Source organism: Calidris pugnax, unplaced genomic scaffold, assembly GCF_001431845.1.
Source record: "Calidris pugnax isolate Ruff unplaced genomic scaffold, ASM143184v1 scaffold44, whole genome shotgun sequence".
Classification (NCBI taxonomy): Eukaryota; Metazoa; Chordata; class Aves; order Charadriiformes; family Scolopacidae; genus Calidris; species Calidris pugnax.
This window is the reverse complement of record NW_015094506.1, coordinates 13,702,063-13,725,705: the sequence shown is the minus strand read 5'-3', so window position 1 is coordinate 13,725,705 and position 23,643 is coordinate 13,702,063. Positions and strand designations below refer to the sequence as shown.

At 36.2% G+C, this 23,643-nt stretch overlaps 1 protein-coding gene across 1 annotated transcript; it reads left to right on the top strand.

Annotated features, from left to right (window-relative positions):
- The first annotated feature begins 7 nt into the window (after positions 1–7).
- On the top strand, positions 8–18,384 carry NTS (neurotensin). Its single transcript, XM_014964047.1, has 4 exons — positions 8–321; positions 4,377–4,438; positions 10,250–10,474; positions 12,522–18,384. Exons 1-4 carry the CDS (start codon positions 261–263, stop codon positions 12,666–12,668), a joined length of 495 nt encoding a protein of 164 aa, XP_014819533.1. The 5' UTR covers positions 8–260; the 3' UTR covers positions 12,669–18,384.
- The last annotated feature ends 5,259 nt before the right edge of the window (positions 18,385–23,643 follow it).

Genomic DNA, 23,643 nt, shown 5'->3' with positions numbered 1-23,643 from the left:
AGGGGGAGGAGGGAGGGAGCTTCATCAGCAGGCGATGGCGGCACGGCCGTGACATCACCCCGCGGCTTATATAGTTGGGGAAGGGTCCGGGTCCCCCGTCTGGTGCCGGCGGTCGCTCGCTAGCACGCGTGCTGAGGGCGCGGAGCGGCGCGGAGCGGTGCGGAGCGACGGGACTGTCTCTGTCTGTCTGTCTCTCTCTCTCTCCGTCTCTCCCCAGGATTTATGGACTTTACTTTCTAAGAGATCAGCGCGGCGAAAGGATGAGAGCCCAGCTGGTGTGCGTGGTGCTGCTGGCCTTGGCCTCCTGCAGCCTCTGCTCAGGTAAGCCCCGCACCGCCCCGGGAGCGCCCCGCACCGCGGGCTGGGCGCTCGCCGCCGTCCCCCGACGTCTCTCTGACCGGTTGGCACTCCAGCCGCTCCCGGCGCCTGCAGAGGGACCGAAGGAAAGGAGGTGAAGTCGCTTCGGGCCACCGCGGTGCTACTCAATAGGCGCCAAGGAGCTGGTCCTGATAACGGGCTCTGGCCAGCATCATTTCTGATACCACTCCCGTAACTTTCTCCCTTCATATAAACCATCCCTCCTCACAGCATCCGTACCGTGGCAGGTAGTGTAGACTGGTCATTGGAAAAATACATCAGTGTGGACCATCACTTGATTTTGCTGCCTCATTTGTGCTTTATTGAATGCCATGTGTTGCCAGACCATCATAGCAAATATAATTTCTACAACTCTCATGAATAGCTGCCAAAATCCAAATCAAAATGAATATATGTGTACTTTAGTCACTTTTTAGTGACGGAAATACCATCTTAGTATTCTGGGGAAATAGTTGCCAGCAGCTGATCTGAAATTATGATAAAAAATACTGAATCAGATGCAGATCACACAATAAGAAGGTTAACGTAAGTGCATTTCTACTCCCAAGCACAGTTGCTTTAGAAACCTAAAAAAAGAGGACCATATATGAAAATGCATTCTCTGCTCCTTTGGAAAATGGCACAGCAAAGTGTGTGTCATTTATGCCCTAAGTTTATGATCAAAAATAGGTAAGGTGGCAATTAAACAGGTGTACACAAACAGAGATGAAGCAGAATAGGCTTCAAAATCCAATCTAACCTAACTCAAAAATTGCTTTAATTCCACAAAATTTAAAGAGTAAATTTACAAGTAGCTTCATTTTTCAGCTTCATTATTCAGGACTCAGAATTCTTAATTCTCACTTTAGATGAAAGTTTCCAATTTGTATTCCCCTGCAGAATTAAAATGCAACACACATAACACACACCTTTTATCACATTTTAAGCATAATTCTTGTGTATATTATAGAGAACTGGTGATTGTAGTGACAGGGCTTAATATTTGTTATTTTATCCCCATAGATATGAAGCTTCTTAAACAAATACTTGACTAGTGTTTTCAGTGAGGCAGTTTCGAATTCAATATAGAGTCTGAATGAAAGCCCACTAAAGTAAAAAAAAATCAGTGGAAATTAAAATAGGCTCATAAAAACCCAAGAAAGAAGATTGTATGTTTAACTGAAATGATGGTTTATTTGCTTGAAAATTTGAAATTATATTTAAAGGAGAAATTCCATGGAAAAACTTGTAGGGAAGGGCCAAACCAGTTTTAATGATATGGACAGTTATGTCATGAAGAAAATGATCACTGATTTTAGTTTTCTTTTGAAAATGTTTGCCCTCAGGGGAAAGTGTGTACCTGTAGAATGTAACTATTCCTGCAGAGTGTGAATATATGAATAGAAGCTATTATGTCTTGTCTGTAAGAAGTGAATCAAGAGGACATAAAATTGTGAATTTCCCTCTGATTGGAACAATGATGTGTAACCAGGCTTTTTACACATTGCTCTCTGAGAACCTGCACTTTTTATGCTTTTACTCCTCATCTGTCTCTTTCACTCCTAAATTACCTGGATGTATTCCCTTCTTCTCCTCCAAGCCTTGCTGTAGCCTTCACTTGAGGGATCTTGACCAACCTCCTAAATAACGTCCTTCAGGCTTCTTTTCTCTAAGTATTTCTTAATACCTACCTATCTTCCACATCTGCGGCTATATTCCAACCTCCATGGTGTGGAAGCTATCTTCCATCCTCTATGCAATATTAAAAAAACAGATGCTAACCAGACACAAGTCCTTTCATTGTCCTCAGCTGGTAGGACTCAAGACACCAAAAATCACGATGCTGTCACACGTGTGCCGCTCACCCATACACAGGAGCTGCTGCTATCGTTAATAGAAATTCAGCTGAGGTAATATTGTGCTGCCAGCCAAACTTTGGCTAATGGTAAAGCAGTTAACTGACAACCAGTAGTGCTGGAAGGGCTGAAAGTAACTTGCTGTAATACTGGTCAACAAACTAGTCTCATTTAATATTTTCAATAACAACTTTGATGCAAAAAGTAAGAGTGCATGAATGTAGGGTGTTGGCAATGCAAAACTGAACAGGAGCATCACTACAGAGGAAGACTTGAATAGTAGAAATGAAAAGCAGTGCAGCAGTGCAAAATATAATAGCTTAGTAAATAATAGAAGTTCCTATTAAAAGCTCCTTTTAACAGAAGCACAGCTGTTGGAAATGTCTGAGGAGATAAAAGTCTTGGTCATATTATCTGACCTCTTTTTTTTTTATGGGATACTAAAGTTTTTCCGCCAGGAAAGAAACAAAATCAAAAAATTTGTAAGAGAGCTACCTCCTGCAGCTAATGGTAAGCATTAAGACTGAGGCTTCTGATCTGAACTGTACTATGCTGTGCTGTCTTGAGATCACATCAGGGACAGAGGAGGACCACTCTGATGAGTTGGGGAATACAGGGATATTACAAGACAGGAGAACAGATGAGAATCTAATAGCTCTGGGCATAGCCTTTCAGTGAAGTATTTATGGGATTTCCAGGGGAATGGTTTATGTCCAAAAGACACAATGATCTTGCATTTGTTTGCTAATCACCACGTAATCACACACTCTAAAGATTTAGGCTGGGAAGGGCTGTGATTGCTCTCAAAAAATACATGAGTTGGGTAAACATTATGAATAGAAAGCTGTAATTAGTAGTGAAGAAAGTTATATACAAACCATTAATAAATTTGTAATTAGAAATAAATTAGACTTTAAATTAGACGAAGGTGAATAATCAGTAATAGTTTGGAAGGATTTCTCGAAGAAACACAGTGGTGGTGAGATCTTATTAAGAAGGAACATGATAAATTTTTAAGAGCATTATAATGGTTGGCTTCCTCTGCTAGCAGAAATCTATGGTATTTTAGAATGTATGAGTATAAAATGTCCCTTACAGTCTCATGTTCTGTGAAAGGTGGTGACACAACATGGTGATGATCCCTGAATTGAAGTCATAGGCAGAATCTATCCACAGATTCTGTGGTAGCATGTTACATGACAGCAGCATCGATCACTTTAATGAAAGTGAAATATGAATTATATGAATGCGAAATAGATTTTAGTTTAATTTGGTTTTAAATGTAAGTAAGCATATTTGGCTTTGGACTGCTGGTATTCATGGAAAGCTAAAAGCCACATGGAACTCTGTTTCGCTTGAAAACTTAACGGATTTCTGTATGTATCTCAACTTTGAGCTGTGGTTGCTGCTACATTTTCAAGGTATCAGATATTCCTTGTGAATCTGTACAGACAAAATAGTAAAGTTCGTGGTAATTTTCTTTTTGTACAGCAATTTTTACCCTGTTCACCAAATCATGGGTCTTGTAAGTCTCTTGGGCTATCAAAGGTCAATTAAATTTGTAAAGGAAATCCTAAGATGTTCAGTCAGAATACTTTCTTTTGGTCTATGCATTGTCAAGAGCTTGTATCACAAACCGATCAAGCTCAATTCTTTCATATGAATAAAAATGTTGTTAATTTAACTAAGAACAGTCAAGTAGTTGTAACTGCCATTCACCTAAATATTTAGCTGCTACTTAAATAAATATTGAATAAATATCCAAGATCTTCTTCCAAAGTAAGGAGAGGTGGCAAATAGGGACTATGAAAATCATATTGATTTTGAATGAAGAATATTGTAGCAGTTTTGTATACTGAAACGGCTGCACATTAGTGGGCCTGTCTACGTGTGAACTGAGATTAATGAATCATTTCATTCACTTCAGTAAGCTAGATCATGCTTTAAAAAGATAGTATCCATTTTAACATGATGTTGCTGTTACCTGAAGACTCCTCAAAGTCCCTCTAAATCACTTTGCCGTGTTTTTATCTAAGTTGTTTGTTTGTTTGTTTTTCAAAATTCATTGATCTCAAAAATCAAAATCACAGAATCAAAACTCTGTATACTGAATTGAAATGTCTGTGATTAAATAATAAACATATGTTTCTGTTTTTTTCTCAGATTCAGAAGAGGAAATGAAAGCGTTAGAAGCAGATTTATTGACCAATATGTACACATCAAAGGTAATTATTTTTCCTCTTTTAGCTGACGGGTAGGGAGCAAATGAATTCTCATTACAAACCCAGAAGTCTTTGCACAAAGTAATAACCTATGATCTCGACCAAAAAGTTCAGTGCTAAATGCGCTTTGGTGCAAGATTTTCTTTAGTTCAAAGGAAATTTAAAGGTGTTGATGTGACACACTAAAAGTGCTCCTCACTTGAAACACTGGTACTTCCATTAAACTGTCAAAACTGTGTTGTGTGCAGCAATGTAAATTTATATGAGGAAATGTGTTTCCAATAGGATTATGCCTGATGAAAGCTAAATTAACCTTGAGTCAAATCCATAAGCACTATGTTTATGCAGAACTTTTCCTATATCCATATAAAATTAAGATAGTCATAAAGCAAAAACTGTAAATACATATGCTGATTTTGGTTTAGGAATTTAATCATAGAGTTAGTGTTAGTACAGGAATATGGGGACATGATTGTGAAACTATTAATTTGATAAATGACATTTCCTTGACAAGTTGCCAACTGTGAGGGACGTACATGTTATTTAATGCAAATAGACAAAAATTCAGTTTCGATCTCATATTGACAAGGTGAAGCAGCAAGTGTTGCATGTATGTATTGAACAGGCTGATAGACAAACACTTTCTCAACACTCTTATTTTCTACAAATGATCTAAGAAATATATATGTCTAATATTTCTTCAACAACATATTAAAGAACACACCCAGAAACAAGTACCATGGGCTTAAGGTTCAATGTTTTAATTCTTTGTTCTTATGAAGTTCAAATGGTACTTAAATTCAACAGAAAATAACATCAGAAATGAAAATTCACCACCCCACCACCCCCAAAGAGTTTAATAAGCTAATAGTTGAAAGTTAAGGACAAAACCTGCCTGGAAGACTTCTGCATTTACTGTATTTGCTTATATCTGAGCTTTTTCACAGGATCCTTTGAACAGACTAGAGTAAGAAATGACGCCAGAAAATATATTGTTTTAATCTGGTCTGGCAGTTCCGAGGTTCCCATGTTCTTTACTGGCATGGTAATTAATTAGACGCCAAATAAACCTGTTTGCCACTTGCTTCTCTGAGGTACAGAAAGATTTAATAGATGTTCTTTTCCTGAGACATATTTAAATGTAGGAGGCTGACAAAAATAGTCCTTTCTCTGTGTGGTAAAGCATAGTATGACCTGGAAGGAAACCCTGAAGCTACTGGCTTTAGTGGAACTGTGAACCTAACTTCCACTTCCATCTTTTTCTCCCTTTCAGCACATAGCACAATCTCAGGTAACTAAAAATGCACAAATATATTTCACCAATGATAATGTCATGATGCTTGACATAATACTCTTATATGTTGTTTTACATCATCTGGCTTGCTATTCAATTTCCTTATGATATATACCGTAAGGCAAGTGATGCTTGAAGTTGACAGAAGCAGTAGATGCATGGTGGAGATATTGTTTTAATTCTACATTATACTGCCTTAAATCACCATCTAAAATTCATTAGTCCAGTATACATTGTCTCTTGCCATCAAGGTAAGGCATGGCAGAACCTCTAAACACTGTGCATAAATGCTTCTACAAGAGGCATACCACTATTCCATTCATTACTGAAATAAAAAATTATTTTTATTTTTTTTCTGTTGTTCTCTGCTAGCTTTTAACCCTCATTAGAGCAAAAGAATAGTTCTGCTGTGAGAGACAAATTTGAGGATGGTATGTGTAATAACTGTCTTGTGTTGTGTCTGAGATCTGGTTCCAGTTGAGGGCAATTACCGTTAAATTGCATTAACTGTCTTTGACATTGACTTGGTAAAAAGCAGCAAGGGAAATGCAGACAATTTAAATAGCATTAAGATTGGGGGGGGGAAATTATGTTTATGAAAGCTCAAATGTAAAAATGTAGTGAAGTGGTTTATCACTTCACAGAAAAAAATCATCCTAAGTAGGTACTCATGAAGCATAGTTGTCCAGTGTCTACTGGGCCTTTTCAAAATGCTCTTTAAAGTCATCTGTATGCCGAATCACTCTCCATCTTTAAAGAAGCATGTCCATGCTCATTGTGACGTGTCTTCAACATTTAATACAGTTTATAACCCTTCCCTGCTGTTACATCTCAAAGAAGACACAGGGATCAAGTAAGTCCTTAAAATGCTTTATCTGCCTTTCCTCTAAGATAAAATCCAAAAAGCCATTTGGAAGATCTGTAAGACAACACAACCTGAAGTGTCACAAATATGCGGACAGTTATCTGCTGTCACTCTTTTGTATCAAGTAGATAGCTCTATTCCCAGCTTCCTAAATGCTTGCCTGAAACTACCACTTGCATGAAGAATGTCCTGACTTCAAACAAGATTGAGATGATGTTAGTTAAAGAAAAAAAATATGTGTTTCCTTGAAGAATGTGTCATCAATAGAATGTACTCCCCCACTCACACTAATTTTCTGAAGTGTTGGACCCTCTGAGCTTCTTACAGTTCTATGATGCCTATTGCTGACTGTATACGCCCAGACAGTTTAGCCTTTTTCTCAGAGGCAGACGAGGTTACAGCTGCCTAGGAGTTACTGACTTCCTGACTCAGTCATCACATAATAATTCATTACATTTACAGACATTAGTATACATTATGGAAGAACTTCCACTTTAATAGAACTCAATACCATATCTGCTTAAAGACAGATTTTATTATGTCTATGTTTATTATTTCTATTATTACATTCTGAACAAAATTCAACCTCTACTCCAAAAAGGAACCTTAGAGATCTTATATTACCTTGGGTTTTACTTGGTTATGAAATTGTTTTTCATCTGCTTTCTCTAGATAAAGACGAGAATATAAAAAGCTGAGAATTAAACTTTCTTTTTCTAAAAAAACCAAGAAGTCATTTGGGATGTATGCATTGTAACATAAGAAGTATCTTAAACTATCAGGGGTATCATTCAACCAGAAATGGAAAGAAAAAGATACCATAGACTTTATAATTTGTGATTCTCTTTAATTTTTCATAGGAGAAGCCTATTGCAAAGAAGGAAGTATTCTCAAGCTCATTTCAGTTTGTCAGTTGATTTAAAATTCTCTTTCAAGATATATGAGGTGTGGGAAACTATAGATCTGAATATTATTTCAGAAGCATGTTCAACAATGGCTATGCATACATCACCTTCACTTCAGCATTAATAACTTTTAATTGCTGATTCATACTGCAATCTCTTTTATTCCTTCAGATCACTCCCAGATATTTTTCAAGTTAATCTTAAAAAAACTTAGTTGCATCTTGGCAGATATGAGTTGTTTGATCTCTTGTGTAGGTGTTTTCCAAAACATGTCTTGAACAACCATAGTTGGTATTGCTTGGACCAGTGTGGAAACTATATTATCCATTGGAAATATACCTGAACATGAACATTTAAATTATGGTCATCTTAAACTATATTTTCACATATTAGACTCCCTTAACAAACAAAGTATGCATGCAAACAGCACTGCAAATTTTTTCCCCCTAACCTCGTAAATAGCAGCTAAGACCAATCTCACGTACTGAAGTCTGCTATTTAAGTATTTTACCAGTATGCAGAGGAAAGTTCCTTTAAACATAGAGGTGCATCAGGCTAACATAAAGTAGTAATTTTACATCAAAAATATTGCATAAATTACACAAGAAGGCATAACAAATTTCCCTGCCCTTTCCTCTTCTGTTCTCATCCACTGGAACTTTTTGTTTTGTTTTGTTTTGTTTTTAATTGAGGACTCTCACTTGATCGCATAGCAATGCCCTTACTTTTTATTCCTCACTGAAATTTAGTTATTGTAGGGCTAGCTCACATATCTTTCCTATACCCTGGAGAGAGAATTGCATTGGAAAAGCCTCCTCATTTTTCATAGAAAAACCCATATTTTTATATTTCACACATTTTTTAAAACAGACCAAAGAAGATTTTGAAATTGCAGTGGACACTTGTTGTTTTAGCTAGCTTACCTTCTGTTAATTAAATTATACAGTTTGCAAAGAGATTGATTTATGTTATTAATCTATCATATATTTTCAAATAATTCAATAGACTAATTAGGGCACCTGATGCAAAAGCAGATGCGGTCAAAGTAAACAATGCAGAACAGATTTCAAGCTTCTGAATAAGAGTTCATTTGTTTTGTTCTTAGCCTCAAAACAAAATACTCTTTTTTCTTTTTTTTTTTTCTCCTGACCCCTGTGAGGAATCTGAGAACACATAGTGGTTTTATTAAAAGAATAAATTATTCCCTTTTTGAAAGGCATGCATATACCAGATATATATTGGAGTAATGATTATAGCCAAAAAGTTTTTTATTTTTTTTTGTAACTAATGCCAATAGTGATGCCAGCTTTTCTTCTTTCTTCCTCACTCCTCTGCATTTTCATTCTTCTCCCTCAAAAAATAGTGAATTGTGATGAATATGCGTAAATCTTGCATACAATGCCCCTTTTTTAGGAAGATGCTTTAAAGAAATAACAGATTATGTGATTACTTAATGCTCAGCTAAGTAAGCACTGCATCCACGCTCTTAATTAATGCTGTCAGTATGTAAAAGGCAACGTCTGTGTTTATGTAATACCTATATTTAACTTTGTACATCCAGGAAAAGAGGCAGCTACATTTCAGTTCATAGGTAACGTGTAATCTTAATGTGCACAGCAAGGAAGCCCTTGCCAGTAATAGGAATTTGCTTTTTGGCTTCTGATTGGAGGTTGATGTGTCACCAGTTCTAGTTTAAGGAAACTAATTTCTATACTCACCACTAAAAGGAATATAATTTGAAAGAAATAAGTAATAGTGGGAGAACGAAGAAGGAGGCAAAGGCATGAAGAGGTAGGAATTAGGTTTTTCACTTATTTTTTTCGGTTGACAATCAAAACTGAAGAAGACTACTTCCACAACTGCTTGGAATGAACAGGACCAGTAGAAAAGTAACAATTATTTTTCTCAACATTTTTAAAAAAGGGTTTAAAACTTAAATAGCTTCTAAATCATGCAAAATACTGGAGCAAGCAAAATTGGAGACAAACCATGGTGAAATTTCTGTTTCTGTCTTTCTGTAGCATCTCTGAACAGGTCTATTATGGACCAGCTAAGTACAGTTGGTCTGAGGTTTTCAGTCCAGTTACCAAATCAGGATTACATTGTTTGCATGGCTCTGTTTCATCTTTGGTCCATCCTTAGCTAAGCCTACAGACCTTCAATTCACATCTCCCAGGCTCATGACTCTCCAGCATCCAAAACTCCTGAGGCTTATGGATTCCATAACTTCAGACCCAGCCTCATCAGATAGCTTGCCCTGAAGCAGGGACTCTGTTCCTTTTCTCAGGGAATTTTGAAATGACTGGTATTTGTTCTGAACTGAGGAGGAGCGTCTAGTTAACCACAGGCATCCACCTCGGATTCCAGTACTGGGAATTTATCCAGTGGGTTTGACTCATTGTCCTGATTTACGCCTGTGAATTTATATTATATTAATTTCCATCTGTGTTTTTGTTTGCACCTGTGCAGAATGACTATGAAATGCTACCATTCTGGTTTGGTAGGAGTTCAGTTTTTCATCGTGTATATCCACCTGGGGGGTAAAGCTGTGGGGAAGCAGACCTGGTGTGTTTAATAAAAGAGTTGTCCTAATTTCAGCACTCTCTAATTATTGTCTAAAAGTTGAGTAGATGAAAAGTACTTCAGACATACAAGCTTGTTCCTACCAAAATGTTTGAATGTCATACATTATTGCTAAAAAACCAAACAAAAATTGCAACATGTTAAACATTGGGTATTTGTATTTTCAGATTAACAGAGCAAAACTTCCTTACTGGAAAATGACCCTGCTAAATGTCTGCAATCTTGTCAACAACATAAACAACCAAGTGGGGGAAACGGTAGAGGTAGACGAAGAGGATCTCATTTCAGGAAGACAGTTTCCTGCTGCTCTGGATGGCTTCAGCTTGGAAGCAATGCTGACAGTATATCAACTCCAAAAAGTTTGCCACAGTAGAGCCTTTCAGCACTGGGAGGTAAAACAAACTGCCACAAACATGTTTCAACTGCTATTAAGTTTTCAAGCTCTATTGTAGTGATGTTTTAAAATCTATATCCATGTAACTCCCATCACACTGTCTGAGCATTGCCTTTTTTGTATTCTCTAATACCTCTAATGTGCCTCCTATTGGAAGAGTTGTGAATTAATGTAGTTCCTGATGAGCTGAGTCTATTTTTTAAAACGACCTATGGATAAATGAGAACTATCCTTAACTATATACTTTCTCCACTCTTTGTAGGTATTCCAAGGAACCAAACAAACACATAAAAGTGAGCTCTGTGCCAGAACATGAAATTAATATCTGCTTAATAGACGTGAAGTTACTGCAGATGTATTAAGGCATACTACTAAATGTAGACAGAGTTTCTGAAAACCCTTTTAAGGCCCTAAGGCAAACTGGATTCAAAATGCATGGACACATGCCCATGTGTACATGTAATTTTACCAGGTGCTCTGGGCTTCTTATCATTGCTAGGAAACCAATAGAAAGGGAACTTTGTTTTTTTTCACTTCCCCACACCTGAAGAGGGCCCTGTAAGTTCACCATGTGACTGTATGAGGATTGATGTTCTTCAATAATGATTGTTTATAGTCCATTTGTGACATTTATCTTCGTGCAAATATCACTGAGCACATTCTGCTTGCTTTGTTATATTACACTAAAAGCTGTTTTGCATAGCGAAAAAAGACACCTCAGTGTCACTACCCACTTTCCAGTAAATCCAATTTCTTCAACTATCACAGGTTCACAAACAGTCTGGCTGAATCTTGAACCTCTTGTTTGCTTAATCACAGCTCTGCATTTCCAGGCTTATTCTCAGTCCTTCATGTTAGCTGGGGTGGCCCATAAAAAAGACTGCAGCATCTTTGACAACCAGAATTTTCTAGGGACTTTATTCATCATTTATTGCTGAAAAAGACCTACCATAGAACTGACTGTATGCAATACTTCATATGACTTAATCAGAATTCCTTACTTTGCAGTTTCATCACCTCATGTTGTGGCTAGGAATCATCACTCCTAACAGTACTGCATGTGAAATTGAAAAAAATATTCCTCTCTCACCTTAGGAACACGCTTATGCTGTGCAGAGGCTTAGAAAATGCAATAAAACACAAAGGGATAGAGCCAGAGGGAGAAGGCTAGGAGAAGGCTTGAAATAAACAATTTATATAATGAAAGAAGTTCTTGTGATCTTATTCATTCAGGATTGACTCCAAAGTCTGTCGAAACCATGAGTCTTTCCATTCATTTCAATAGCATTTAGATGAGCATTCATTTATTAAGTAATTAAGTGAGTAACAGAGTTTGATTGTTTAGGAAAATACTGAGGTGAGTATAAAAATGTTTTCAGGTTAATGCCTTTCATCCAGACAGTAGGACAGCAGGACCATGGAAGAACATGGTGAGAGAATGGATGAAATCTTAACAAATAAAGCAAGAAAGAATCTGAACAAAACACTTCAAAAACTCCATGTAAAAGTTGAAATACAGTTATAAGAAGACTTGATTTACAAAATGTTGGCTTTCCAGTGTTTTATTTAATTTATTTGTTTATTGTACATTTTGGTTTTTTAGCTGTAGGAAGTTGCAGATTAAAATACTGCTCAAAAGCTGAAACTGGCAAGCAGTGGGTGTTTTAGGTGTTCAGCCTAAGTGAGTGATTATACAGTGACAAACATTAGGAAGATTTCAGTCAATTTGAGTTTAGTCCAGGAAGGATATACCAACTTTTCTCTCTAATCAAAAGCAATGACCTAATTAATTTCAGTGGAATTTAAATATCACCTCCATAGGATTCAGCTCATCTTTAGCCAAATCTTAATTTCATGTCTTGACTTTTGTGCTTCTTTTTTTCTTCTTTTTTTTTTTTTTTTTTTTTTTTAAACTATTATGCAACTATTATGGTAAAGTCTTTTCTTGGTGGCAGATGTTAAAGTTTTTTAAAACTGTCTAGGAATTTATAATCTTCATCACCAAAGAAAGCTGATAACATTGTATCTCTTCTTGCATCCTACAGTTACTTCAGCAAGATGCTTTTGATCTAGATAACTCAAGCCAAGACAAGGAAATAATGAAAAGAAAAAATCCCTATATTCTGAAACGGCAGCTACATGTGAACAAAGCTAGAAGACCATACATACTCAAGAGAAGTTCATATTACTGATGCAGCAGAAGAAAACAATGTATATTTAGTTTATAGGTAACTGTGCGTTATAGTTCTCATATTTAAATATAAAATCATACTTGTGTGAAAATATATTATGGAAAATCATCAAAATGATAACATAACTGTGTCTTTTTTGCAATTGCTGTTTCTTGATTGTGATTTTTTCCTACTTGAGATTAATTGGACCAATACATTTGCAAATAAATCTAGTTTCTAAGCATGATGTATTGTACAAAACTGAGACTTCAACATATTTCCAACAATATTGTAGTCTTTTACTACTTTATAAAGCACACTGACATAAACCAAGTAAATTGTTGTCCACAAACCATACTGAGAATCTTAACATTTCTTTATGCAACATCTCAAACATATACATGCTTGCAAATTTTTGTATAATACACTAGTCAGAAATGCCACAATAGCCAGAAATGCCACAATATTTTATATTTTAGCCAATTTAATTTATTAGGGATTATATCAAAGGAAGGTATGAAATACTATCAGCTAACTAGTAAATAGCAATTTCAAAACTCATATTTTAAATGGCTTGCTTGTAAATGAATTTTAAGATCTTTACTCCTAACTTACCACTGAAGAGTCATAATTTAAGAAAACAATACATAAATGAGACTTTAACAAAGTATGCTACGGATAAAAAACCCAGATGTACTTCAAAGTCTTGTGTATCACCAACTAAATAAGGAAAACAGTTTATTAAATCAGTAAAAGAATTTGCAGTGTTTAACTAATCTATGAATGTTTAGGGGAAAAAAAAAGACAAAAAATAGAAGCTGATTCATGCTCCTGTACTGTAACTGTTAAAGTCAAAATACTAATCTGGTAACATGAGAAACTTGGGAGAAATATTTGCAAGAGGAATTAAAATTAGAACACCTTAAACTTACAAGTAAAAGGCATTTGCTTCCTCTCCCTCTACAAATTTGTAATAACAACAGGCAGTTTCAGGAATTAAAGACAGCCTTGGAAGCTGACAGAGAGGGAACCTCCCAGCATGGGAAAAATGTTTTCACGCCACTAGGAATCAAATGCACCTGAAATTTACAGATTTTCCAGCTCTGTGTCTGTGATGTGTACATGACAGTTGGGATCTCAAAGATCTTGGATCCCACCTTGGAGGAAAACAATCTGAAAGAACTGGGGGTTACAACAACAGTCAAAGTAGAGGAATAATCCAAGATCAATGAAGTCTGGATGCTCAACCAGGAGGCAAGGAATGGGACAGATGTTGTTTTTGAAAACATATCTGTTTTCTGTTTGAGATAGTTCCTCAAAATAATGCTGTTCCAACAAATTGCCAGAAAAAAAAACACTCAGAGAATTTTCCTATCTTCTCACAGGTCAGGTTTTCTGTCAATTATTATTAAACGTACACAGGGATAGGCATAGAAAAACATACCCCTACCAATGGCTACAGCAGCTTTGCTACATGGGGAAGAATGGTTTTTTTCCAGTAAAATGTCTTTTTTTTTAACTATATCAAAGCTAATTATATTTCATTTTATTAATCAGTTTATTTATTTAATAGCCACTAAGTGCATGCATTCACAAGATACAACTAAGCATACACTAATTACTGTAATAATTGTTATGTCTTGAATACAGCAAAGCACTTAAGCACATTTGATCTCAATGCTTTAAATGCTTAATGCACTTAAGGGCTTTGCTTAAATAAGGTTCTAGTAGATTCATACCCTTTATTTTTTTATGAAACTGTTGTAGAATTAGACTGGAGACACAGTATGCTCTCAAGTGACTAAGAAACATCCCTTTTTCCAACAAACCTACAAGGTCCCTAGTCCCATTATGGACACTTTAAATTCTAAATTACCTGTTGGTCTGAAATAACAAACCAGAACAGAAGTTTGTTCCAAAATTCACTGCTAGCAATATATGAGGAAAAAAGAAAAGAAACTTCACATCACTATTTCATGGGGAACACAGAAGAATAAGTAAAAAAGAAATAGGTTGCCATGATATTTTTTTTTTTCTCATGTTCAGTTTAAGAGTAAAAGTGTTAAAAAAAAAGAGTTGGATAAATTACTGTGGTTGTCATCTGATAGAAAATGTTAAAATTTTTGAAAACAAAAGCACCCTTCCATGTTTATTTTGGAGGTGATTTAGATATTCAGGGTGATGGTGGAGGACCTCAAATGATGATGACTAACTGTTCCACCCTCATCTAGTGCTCCACACTCAAGTGGGATTTACCCTGTGACTGTGCACTTGTTCCCTGCAGTGCAGAGATAACAGATTAGCCCGACTGACTGGCTGAAAATGGCTTAAAATAATCCATTTCCTTTCAGCATGCTGTGAATCTGCACATGGTCAGCTACTCTGTGTCACTGAAGGGGGCAGAGCTTAAAGTATGGCAGGAGGTAGCTTGTTCAGTTGTTCCCTAGCCTCTGATGAAGCCGTCAGAGAGATGTCATCCAGAGTGAGAGACAGTCTTAACTAGATGAGGAAACAATATTCATAATTGCAACATGGTCAGTAAAGCTACAAAAGCCAATGCTGGCATTTCAGTTTACTGGTCATTGCTGAAAAGCAAGCATAGCAGCATTAAAAAGTTAGAAAACACACTTAAACCATATGATTAAGCCAGGCGTACAGAGCTGTTAAGGGATATTTTGATGGCTGGAGGAACTTTTTTTCTTGAAATCTCCTCTCACTTCTAGCTGTTGCTACCTCCTGATGACCTCACTGCTGTGGAATTGCAGCCTTTCTTTAGCCCTCCTTTACGTATGATGGCAGCAAGAAAATATAAGCAGGTTTATGCATATTTGTGTCTATTTCACACATTCTTGAAGTGGGATCCTCAGGGTATGTGCATTGCCTTGCAGCAGCCAGGGATGCTGAATGAAGTTCAAGCTGGAGGAGATCCTCACAACATGTAGATTTAGTAAATTCAGACAGCTTTTCTCCTTTCCTCTCCTTTCCTCTCCTTTCCTCTCCTTTCCTCTCCTTTCCTTTGTTTCCATAATTGCCTTAAATTTAAAAATGTTGTTTTGAAGACCATTAACTCAGATTGCTACCTTCGCTTAAAGAACTGCCTCTTGATACAAACAATTTTGTTTTATAGAGGCAATTACTGAGATATTTTCTGTCTTTCTCTGTTTCTGCAAAGGACCAAGTTTTTCCTACATATGCTGATGTTTTTATGAAGTTCATGAATAATTATACCAATTATTCAGAAACTTTATACTTAAGTATTTCCTAAAATATTGGATATTGTCATACAAAGCAATTTCAGAAATCTCTCAGTTATTTGTAATGTAGAATTAAATGTAACTGAGATTTAATTTGATTTTATATATTTTAATAGTTATCATCCATAATCTTACAAATGCCCTATACAAGAAAAATAAAACATAGAGAAATCAATAATTTTTATCATCTCTGAGGCATATCTTTGTTAATTTTTCTTTAAAGGAAATGTTAAAAAATAATGGTTACTGTTGTCAAGGTTAAATGTGGTGATAAATTAAGTTGTCAGCTTTCTTGAGTCTTGCCTGCAGTATATTATAAAATTTGCTGTTTTCGTTCTTTTCTATGATAAGTCTAAACTTTGTTCTATGTTTTAGGTAAGAGATTAATGGTTGTGATTTGAACAGAGTGGATGAAATCTGGAGTTTGCAGATTAAAAGAGATTTAATTTTGCAATTCATGATTGTGGCTGTGCCTCATACCCTATTCTTGACTAACACACAATGGAGACATGATAATTTGTTCTTGATCTTTATTCTTTTTCCCCAAGATTTGTTACCAGTTTGCATTATGTGGTGTCAAATTAAGGATGTAAGCCACGACTATAAGACTTGAGTGTAGGAGGGCAGAAAGAGGAGCAGGTTCTTCTGAAATTCCTTAAGGATCCAGGCTGATCATTGGTGTCTCCACATTCAAAATATTGGATTGACTGAAGGCAACCATAAAGCAAGGGTTGCAGAGAACCTGCAAAATAAAGTGACTTCTGTGACATAGCAATAGAGTCAGAACTTGTACCTTGCTGTCCAGGTTAACCTTCACAAAGAGCCTGGGGAATGAGATTTTCATTGCTACCAAATTCAAGTACTCAAAAGTAATGAATGAGGCTGCAAAAACCTGCAAAAAGATAAATAGATAGATGACTAACTAACTAGCACTGACATCTAAATAAAGTAATAAATAGATGTCAACTGATTTTTATTTCCTGGACTGCCAGGAAGTATCTGAATCACATTTTTAAGCTTTGTCAACAAGAGAAGCTAAAACATAGTTGTTTGTTTTTATTCCTTGCTACTGAAAATTGACATGCTCATCCAATCTTTTGAATGCAGCAGGTGTCACATTAAGACAAAAAAGCACAATGTTGATTATTAGATTTCAAAACCTGGCAGATCCAGGATACTTGGATGGATCTGACACATCCAATAATCAGACAGTAGGCTAAAAAGAGCTTTGTGGTACCTTATCATCCGGCAGACTTTGGCTTGCTGAATGATTCCTCTGAGGTAGCAATATGGGGAAATGGCATGGGAGCCACACAGGAACTTTTTGAGGGTGTCAGCTATTAGGAAACATAAAGCCTTCAGGAGCTGTTAGTTGCCCAACTAAGACTTGCTTTTCCCAACTAGATGAGAGCATACAGCTGTTGTCTCGGGAGACTCCTCACATCCCCTCCCACAGAAGGAAAAGATGGGACTATACATAACTGAACATGAATTACTAAGGAATAGCATTTGTCTGTTCAAGCTCCCAGTGGGTCAAGTACCAGTCTGTTTTGTCCTAAAGGTTACTGTGCGGTATTAGTCTGGAACCATTTTCTACTTTACTCTTGAAGTTCAGTTTAGGAATCTTTGCAGGATGTGTTTCTCTTATGTCTACATAAGGGGCTTCTCAGAGAGTCTACACATTGCTTTCATAAATGACTGCCAGCAGCCTGAGGACCTCTGTCCAGATGTAGTGTCTAAGCTGCTTAACAAAGTGTTAACAGTAGGTGAATTAAAAACTTCTGGGTTTGTATGTCAGTGAATCTGATCTTGAGAATAGACTGGAAACATCCTAAAAGACAATCTTGACATCATTAGTGCAGATTTTTCTGTTTCATTATTTAAAAATCCAAGCTGCAAAACATATTTTTATAATATTTTTATAATATTTTAGAATTTTTTTTTCCTTCTGTAAATATTTAACTCAAGGTCTAAAACAAATATGTACACACACACAAAAAAGAAACAAAAAAGGAAAAAAAAGAACTAGTATGTGTTATGTTGTCCATCATTTTCTTAAAGGAAGTTGTCACAGAGCAATGACTTGGGAATCATTTTGTCTGGAATGAATCATGTGGTTCCTCCAAATTTTTTTTCCAAAACCATATTGTTAGTATGTATTTAAAGACAACACTTCCTAGAATTTAATATTGTAAAGCCTTTTATTAGGATGCAAAAAACAATTTAGTTAGTTCAGTGAATAATCCCTGTGGTTAAAGAAAAATCTTCGTCCTAAAAAATAAAAGGGTTTCCTATTTTATAGCAGGTATAGAGAAGGTCTTAGAAATAGTTTACTTAACAGTTCTTGCATGAGTGAAATCTGTTGGTTATTTTTGTGTACTACCAAATCCTTAGGGTAGTTGTGTAACCCATATACTGCAGTTGTTGTTGTATTTTGGTATTTTATTTAATGACCTTTTAAATAAAGAGCTGTTTGGAACAGACAATGTGCCTTTTGTTCTGTTTAAAAAGAAGGAATCAAAAAAATACCACCACATGGAGCAAAGGGATGTGTGTATGTACCCATGAATGAAGAGTTTATTCAAATTATTCTCAATTTTATAGCAAATAAAGTATAACTTCTGGGGATATATAGCTGCAGAGTACTATGGTACCATGGTACTTTTGTTGTTTGCTGCAAAAATAGACAATAATGACACAAATTTCTAAATGATTGTCTTTAGTATGCAGAAGGCACTGAAGTACTAAGATTGCAGCTGCTTTTGAAGCTGAAATCCTTGGTGAATACTTAACTTGCATTCTCCTCAAAAGTTTCCATTTACTGAAGGCATTTTTTTCCATTATAGTGGAGTTAAGAGTTACTATTCCAAAACTCTGCCTGTGGAGAATGAGGGAGTTATGAACATTATAATTTTGTTTTTTTAATAAATATTACATGTACCTCCACTTTACCTTTGTGGTTTTACAGAGTTCTGTGCTAGTTGAACTGAAAGGGGCTGTAAGGGAACAAGCAAATGGGAAACGAAATACAGACAGATAAGGGACTTAATGAGAAAATGTGGGAAGATGTCAAGTGGTTATTCCTTCTGTCTGGCTCCAACCAAAGACTGTCAGAGCTGGCTGAGGCATAGGTTGTATGTATTTGGAAGTAAGGACGGAGAAAAGGAGGGGAAGGTCAGAGAGAAAGGAGGAAAGGGAATCTAACGCTGAGTTAAGTCTTGCTAGGTTAATGTTAGTTGAGGACCAAAGTGTACATAGGCTGTCTGAACTAGAAGATACAGGATATTCTATAAAGAAGAGAGTTAGGGCAACTATCTGGCCCCTATTTCCAACCCTTGAATCAAGAAAAGCAGTTTGAAACTGAGAGGTTTCAAATTGAGAGTTTTTAAGCTGAAATTAGAACAACTAAAGAAAGCTGATCAGTAAACAGGAGAGAGTGGGTGGCAAGGGTCAGGAATGACACAAGTCAGAGTCAGTTCAATCATTCAGAAAGCTGTGTAGAGCCACTCATTGAATACTAAGTACTGCAGAAACACTGTTTGCTGTTAATACTTTGGAGTTATTGGCACCAATCTGTCCAGGTTTGAGAAGGCTTGTGGACTGAATCTGTCTTAAGCAAATTAGCACCATTTTCTCACACTGGTCTCAGAATTAGAAGACATCATGGTATTCTATACAACAGAGTGGACTGCAGGAGGCAAGGAAGACCTCTTAAGGACTACGAAAAAGAACAGAAAAAAACTTAGCTCCAAGGAGGAGGCCTTATCACAAAGCAGAAGCTCATTTCACTCTTGAAAGCTACAAGAAACTTACCTTTGTAAGTGTGTATACATTGATAGATCATACTCTGCTTGTCTTCTCTACTTTATATTCTTTTCCCTGTTTTATTTTTTTTTCCACTGTGGTGAGACCTTTTATGACAATTTATAAAAGAGTGAATCTTTAGGAGTTAAATTATTTATGTCCCTTGATATTTTCCATCTCTGATCTGATCATCCTCATCCACCACAGCACTAATTCCCTGTCTTACTTCAAATTCCTGTGCCATTATTTACTCTGGCTCATTTAGTGAGTTCCCTAATAGGGCTGAATCAAATGTTAGTGAAATAAAAATAAATTGCATACAGTGCATTTCGCATGTATAAAAGACAGTTACCAGAGAAAAATATTGAGTCATACACGAACACATAGCTGGTTAAATTTTTCATTGAAAGTCTCAAATTCTACTAAAATTGCATTAGTATGTAGTTAAACAGATTAGTTTTCTTTTCAGAAAAACGACACTCAGAGAACCATCTCTTCACATCATTTACATCTCCAAAGAAACCAAAGTACAAAAAGACTTGAAAGTAAATTCCTGTTCCAAAACAGTGTTTTAAACTAAGAAAACAGTATTAGAAAGTAATTTTGTATGGGTTTCATTATTGCTCATGATTGAATTTGGTAACACCTCAGGTTTTATGGTTTTTCCATGCTAATAAGATATTTTGCATGCTAGAAATATCTAAAGCTAATACCTAACATTAACATCTGACACTATCTAACATTAACATAGAGAAGATTACGTTGTAGGGAAAATTCACCTTTGTTTAGAGGGTTGAAATATGATTTGTTTCCCACTTTCTTCTTTCTAAGTAAATATTTATTACTAAAGTAAAGTAAAGAAATTACTCTTTGAACAGCCTAAGGAATATCTTTGTTAAATACCTGTATAGTATTCAGGACAATGAAGAAGTCCAGGGAATGTTCTAAAACAAACTATGCCTAGGTAATAAAAGCTTGACTGAAGTGTTGCTTCACATGGACTAAGTTAACTGAAAAAAAAAAATAAATTCAGTTTTTCATACTGTTTTTTTCTTTTGTAGTTTTGACTTTTTTCTCCTCTGTATTTCCATTCTTAGTCCATTCCATTCTGTTTACTCTACATGGCTCTGGTTTGTTGCTCCGCTTCAGATAGGATGCTTTTATAGTAATAAAGAAGGTCAGATGAGGTCGTGCAGAAAATACAAACAAAATCTGCAAGTCTTCAGGGTTCAAACCTGGATGATTTCTGCATGGCCAGCACTTCAAATGAGGTATCTTTTGAATGTTAAAGACACAGAAAAAGAACAGTAAAGTATTTGTTGAGAAACCACTCACTGTGCCCAGAAACTGCAACAATCTGGGGTCTTTGATATTAAACTTCATACAAAAAATCTGTGAACCTGCATTTCTGAACTTCACGTTCTCATGTCCTCATGTCCTTTAGGGGGAAAAAAGACCCCCAAAAACCTGTGAGAAACGTCTAGATCTCTGTGAAACTTCTCCTTTAGCATAGATCAAAGAGTGGCATTGGGAACTGTAGCTTTTATCAGACATGCTTCACAGATAGAAGTTTAGAGAAAAACTGCAGAAATTTATATTATTTCAAAAAAAGTAATTTGGAACTTGTCTTTGAAAAAATTAGATTATCTTCACATATCCAGCATAACTGAGGCCAATCAGCCTACTTCAATGCATGGTTCTCTGACCTGGTCCTGAAATCCATGTTTCTGTGACCTGGATGAATATAGCTTATAAACAAGATCTCTTCTGAGCATTCAACAAGGCAGAAGGGAAAAGAAGATATGCTGTGTGAAAAAATTTTTGATGCCTTATTAGCAGCTTTCAGAAGTGTGTGAAGAAACATAATGTACTATTTGCACCACTTTCCAAGGCATGTCTTAATGCGAAAGAAGGAGCTGACATTTACTGTGAAAAGTAAAGCCTTTATTGAGCTAGAGTGAGTGTTAAAATATCTGAAGCATGGTGCTTGTAAACCTGATTTCTGTTCACTTAAGCACTTCAGTGATTTTCTGCTAGAAGTGCATCTGCCCCTCTGAGGATACTCGACGTCTCTCTGACTCATCTTCCTTAGCTAAACTTTTACCAAGAAATGTGCTTGGCAACAGGTATGAATGAGAAAGGATAGCTCAGATTCACCATTATAGATAATCATTGAGACTGATACCATAGAAAGCTACAGCTTACTAAATCAGTACAGTTTTGTACAACCAGTTGAAAGGGCTTGGGGAAACAAGGAAAAGGTCAAATAAATGGACAGTATTTCTTTGGTAATATATAGGTATACATACACAGAGCACACACTTTTATATGAGACACTGCACGTCTCTGTCCTGCCTCTGTTAAGCCATATTTCATCACAAGATCTTCTCAGGGATGTTACCTGATCTTTCTGGACAAAAAAAATTGAATGTCTATGCTTGTTTCATGCATAAAAAATGCCAATAGGTTCATAATTCTTGCTGTGTATTAGCAGAACTAGCCAAAATGATGACCAACAGCTGATCTTGTCTAGTGTGGGTGTGAGCTGCACAACTGGGTAGCGTGCCTGATGGTTCACCTTCCAATATTCACAAAATCAGTTCCATGTCCTGTACGGTCATACCGGACCTGAATTGAACACACAATTTTGTGTGGGAGAAGAAGAAAAGATATGGCTGCCAGAGAAGCCTGGGTCTTCTAAGACCCAGCAGGAAACATATAAACCCCCTCCAGATATTGCAAAGTTGCCAGGAGGGCAGTGTTCTGGAAGCTGGGAATGATGATCATACAAAACAGCTTAGGTAACACAAACAACCAAAAAAAAAAAAAAAAAAAAAAAAAGGAAAAAAGGTTCATTCATTTCCAGACACAAGAACAAAGGAGCTTTAAAAAAAGTTTGTAAACCAGAATTCGGATAACATAGAATCACAGAATCTTAGTGGTTGGAAGGGACCCCCGAGATCATCGAGTCCAACCACACAAATAAAAACAAAAACAAAACCAAAAAAATACAACACAAACAAAAAAAAAAAAAAAAAAAAAAGAAAAAGGAGCAAATGGTTGCTATTAAAGATAAATGAATGGTTGCTATTAAAGATAAATGAAGAATACAGGGAGAGAGATATCATGTTGCTCCCCACATACATAGCTTAAATTTCTTTGAAAAGATGTTACCATCCTTTAAAGTTGCCTCCTTTTTGACACTGAGCACAGCCACCTTATGTCTGTCCTCTTCCAAGAACAAGAAACAGCAGGCTCTTACCTGCCTGTCTGGGATTGCAGAAATCAAACTTGTGAGAACTAGTATTTCAATTTTCCTATTGAAGTAGCACCCAGTCAGCACCCAGGAACAGAATGTGGAAGTGCACAAGCCGGAGTTTAGTCATTTTTCTTTTGAGAAGAGTAACTGGTATATGGATATCCTACTGCACTTATTTTTTTTTTTAACTGGTCTCTGGAAACTCGGACCATTCTAAATTACAGAAGATCACTACTTCTTAAGAAAACAGAGTTTCCTCTGGAATATCTTAAAAGCATCCTGATGTTGCATGGATTGTAAAAGTAGAGTTTCTACAGAGTTGAAAGTGCAGGAAATTTGATGTGAAGTAACACAAAGGACAGTAAGAGTAGAAGATCATCCAGGTCACTGAGTTCAATCCTTCACAATTTTAGGCCGGCAAATATTATAAACTTTTCATGTTGAATTCATGTCATGTAGCTATAACCATATGAAAGTCAGATATCAGGGTCTAAGCGAGTTATGCATATTTCCTCCATGACTAATGAAGAGAGGCAGTTGAGGGAAGAAATCCTGCATTAATAATCATCTGTAAACAAACAGTCTAGCTTGGACTAGACAATTCAGCTTTGAGTGTTACAAATATGGTAGATACCAACTCTTAGTTTGAGCTGAATATGAGTCACAGAATTTTCTCTCT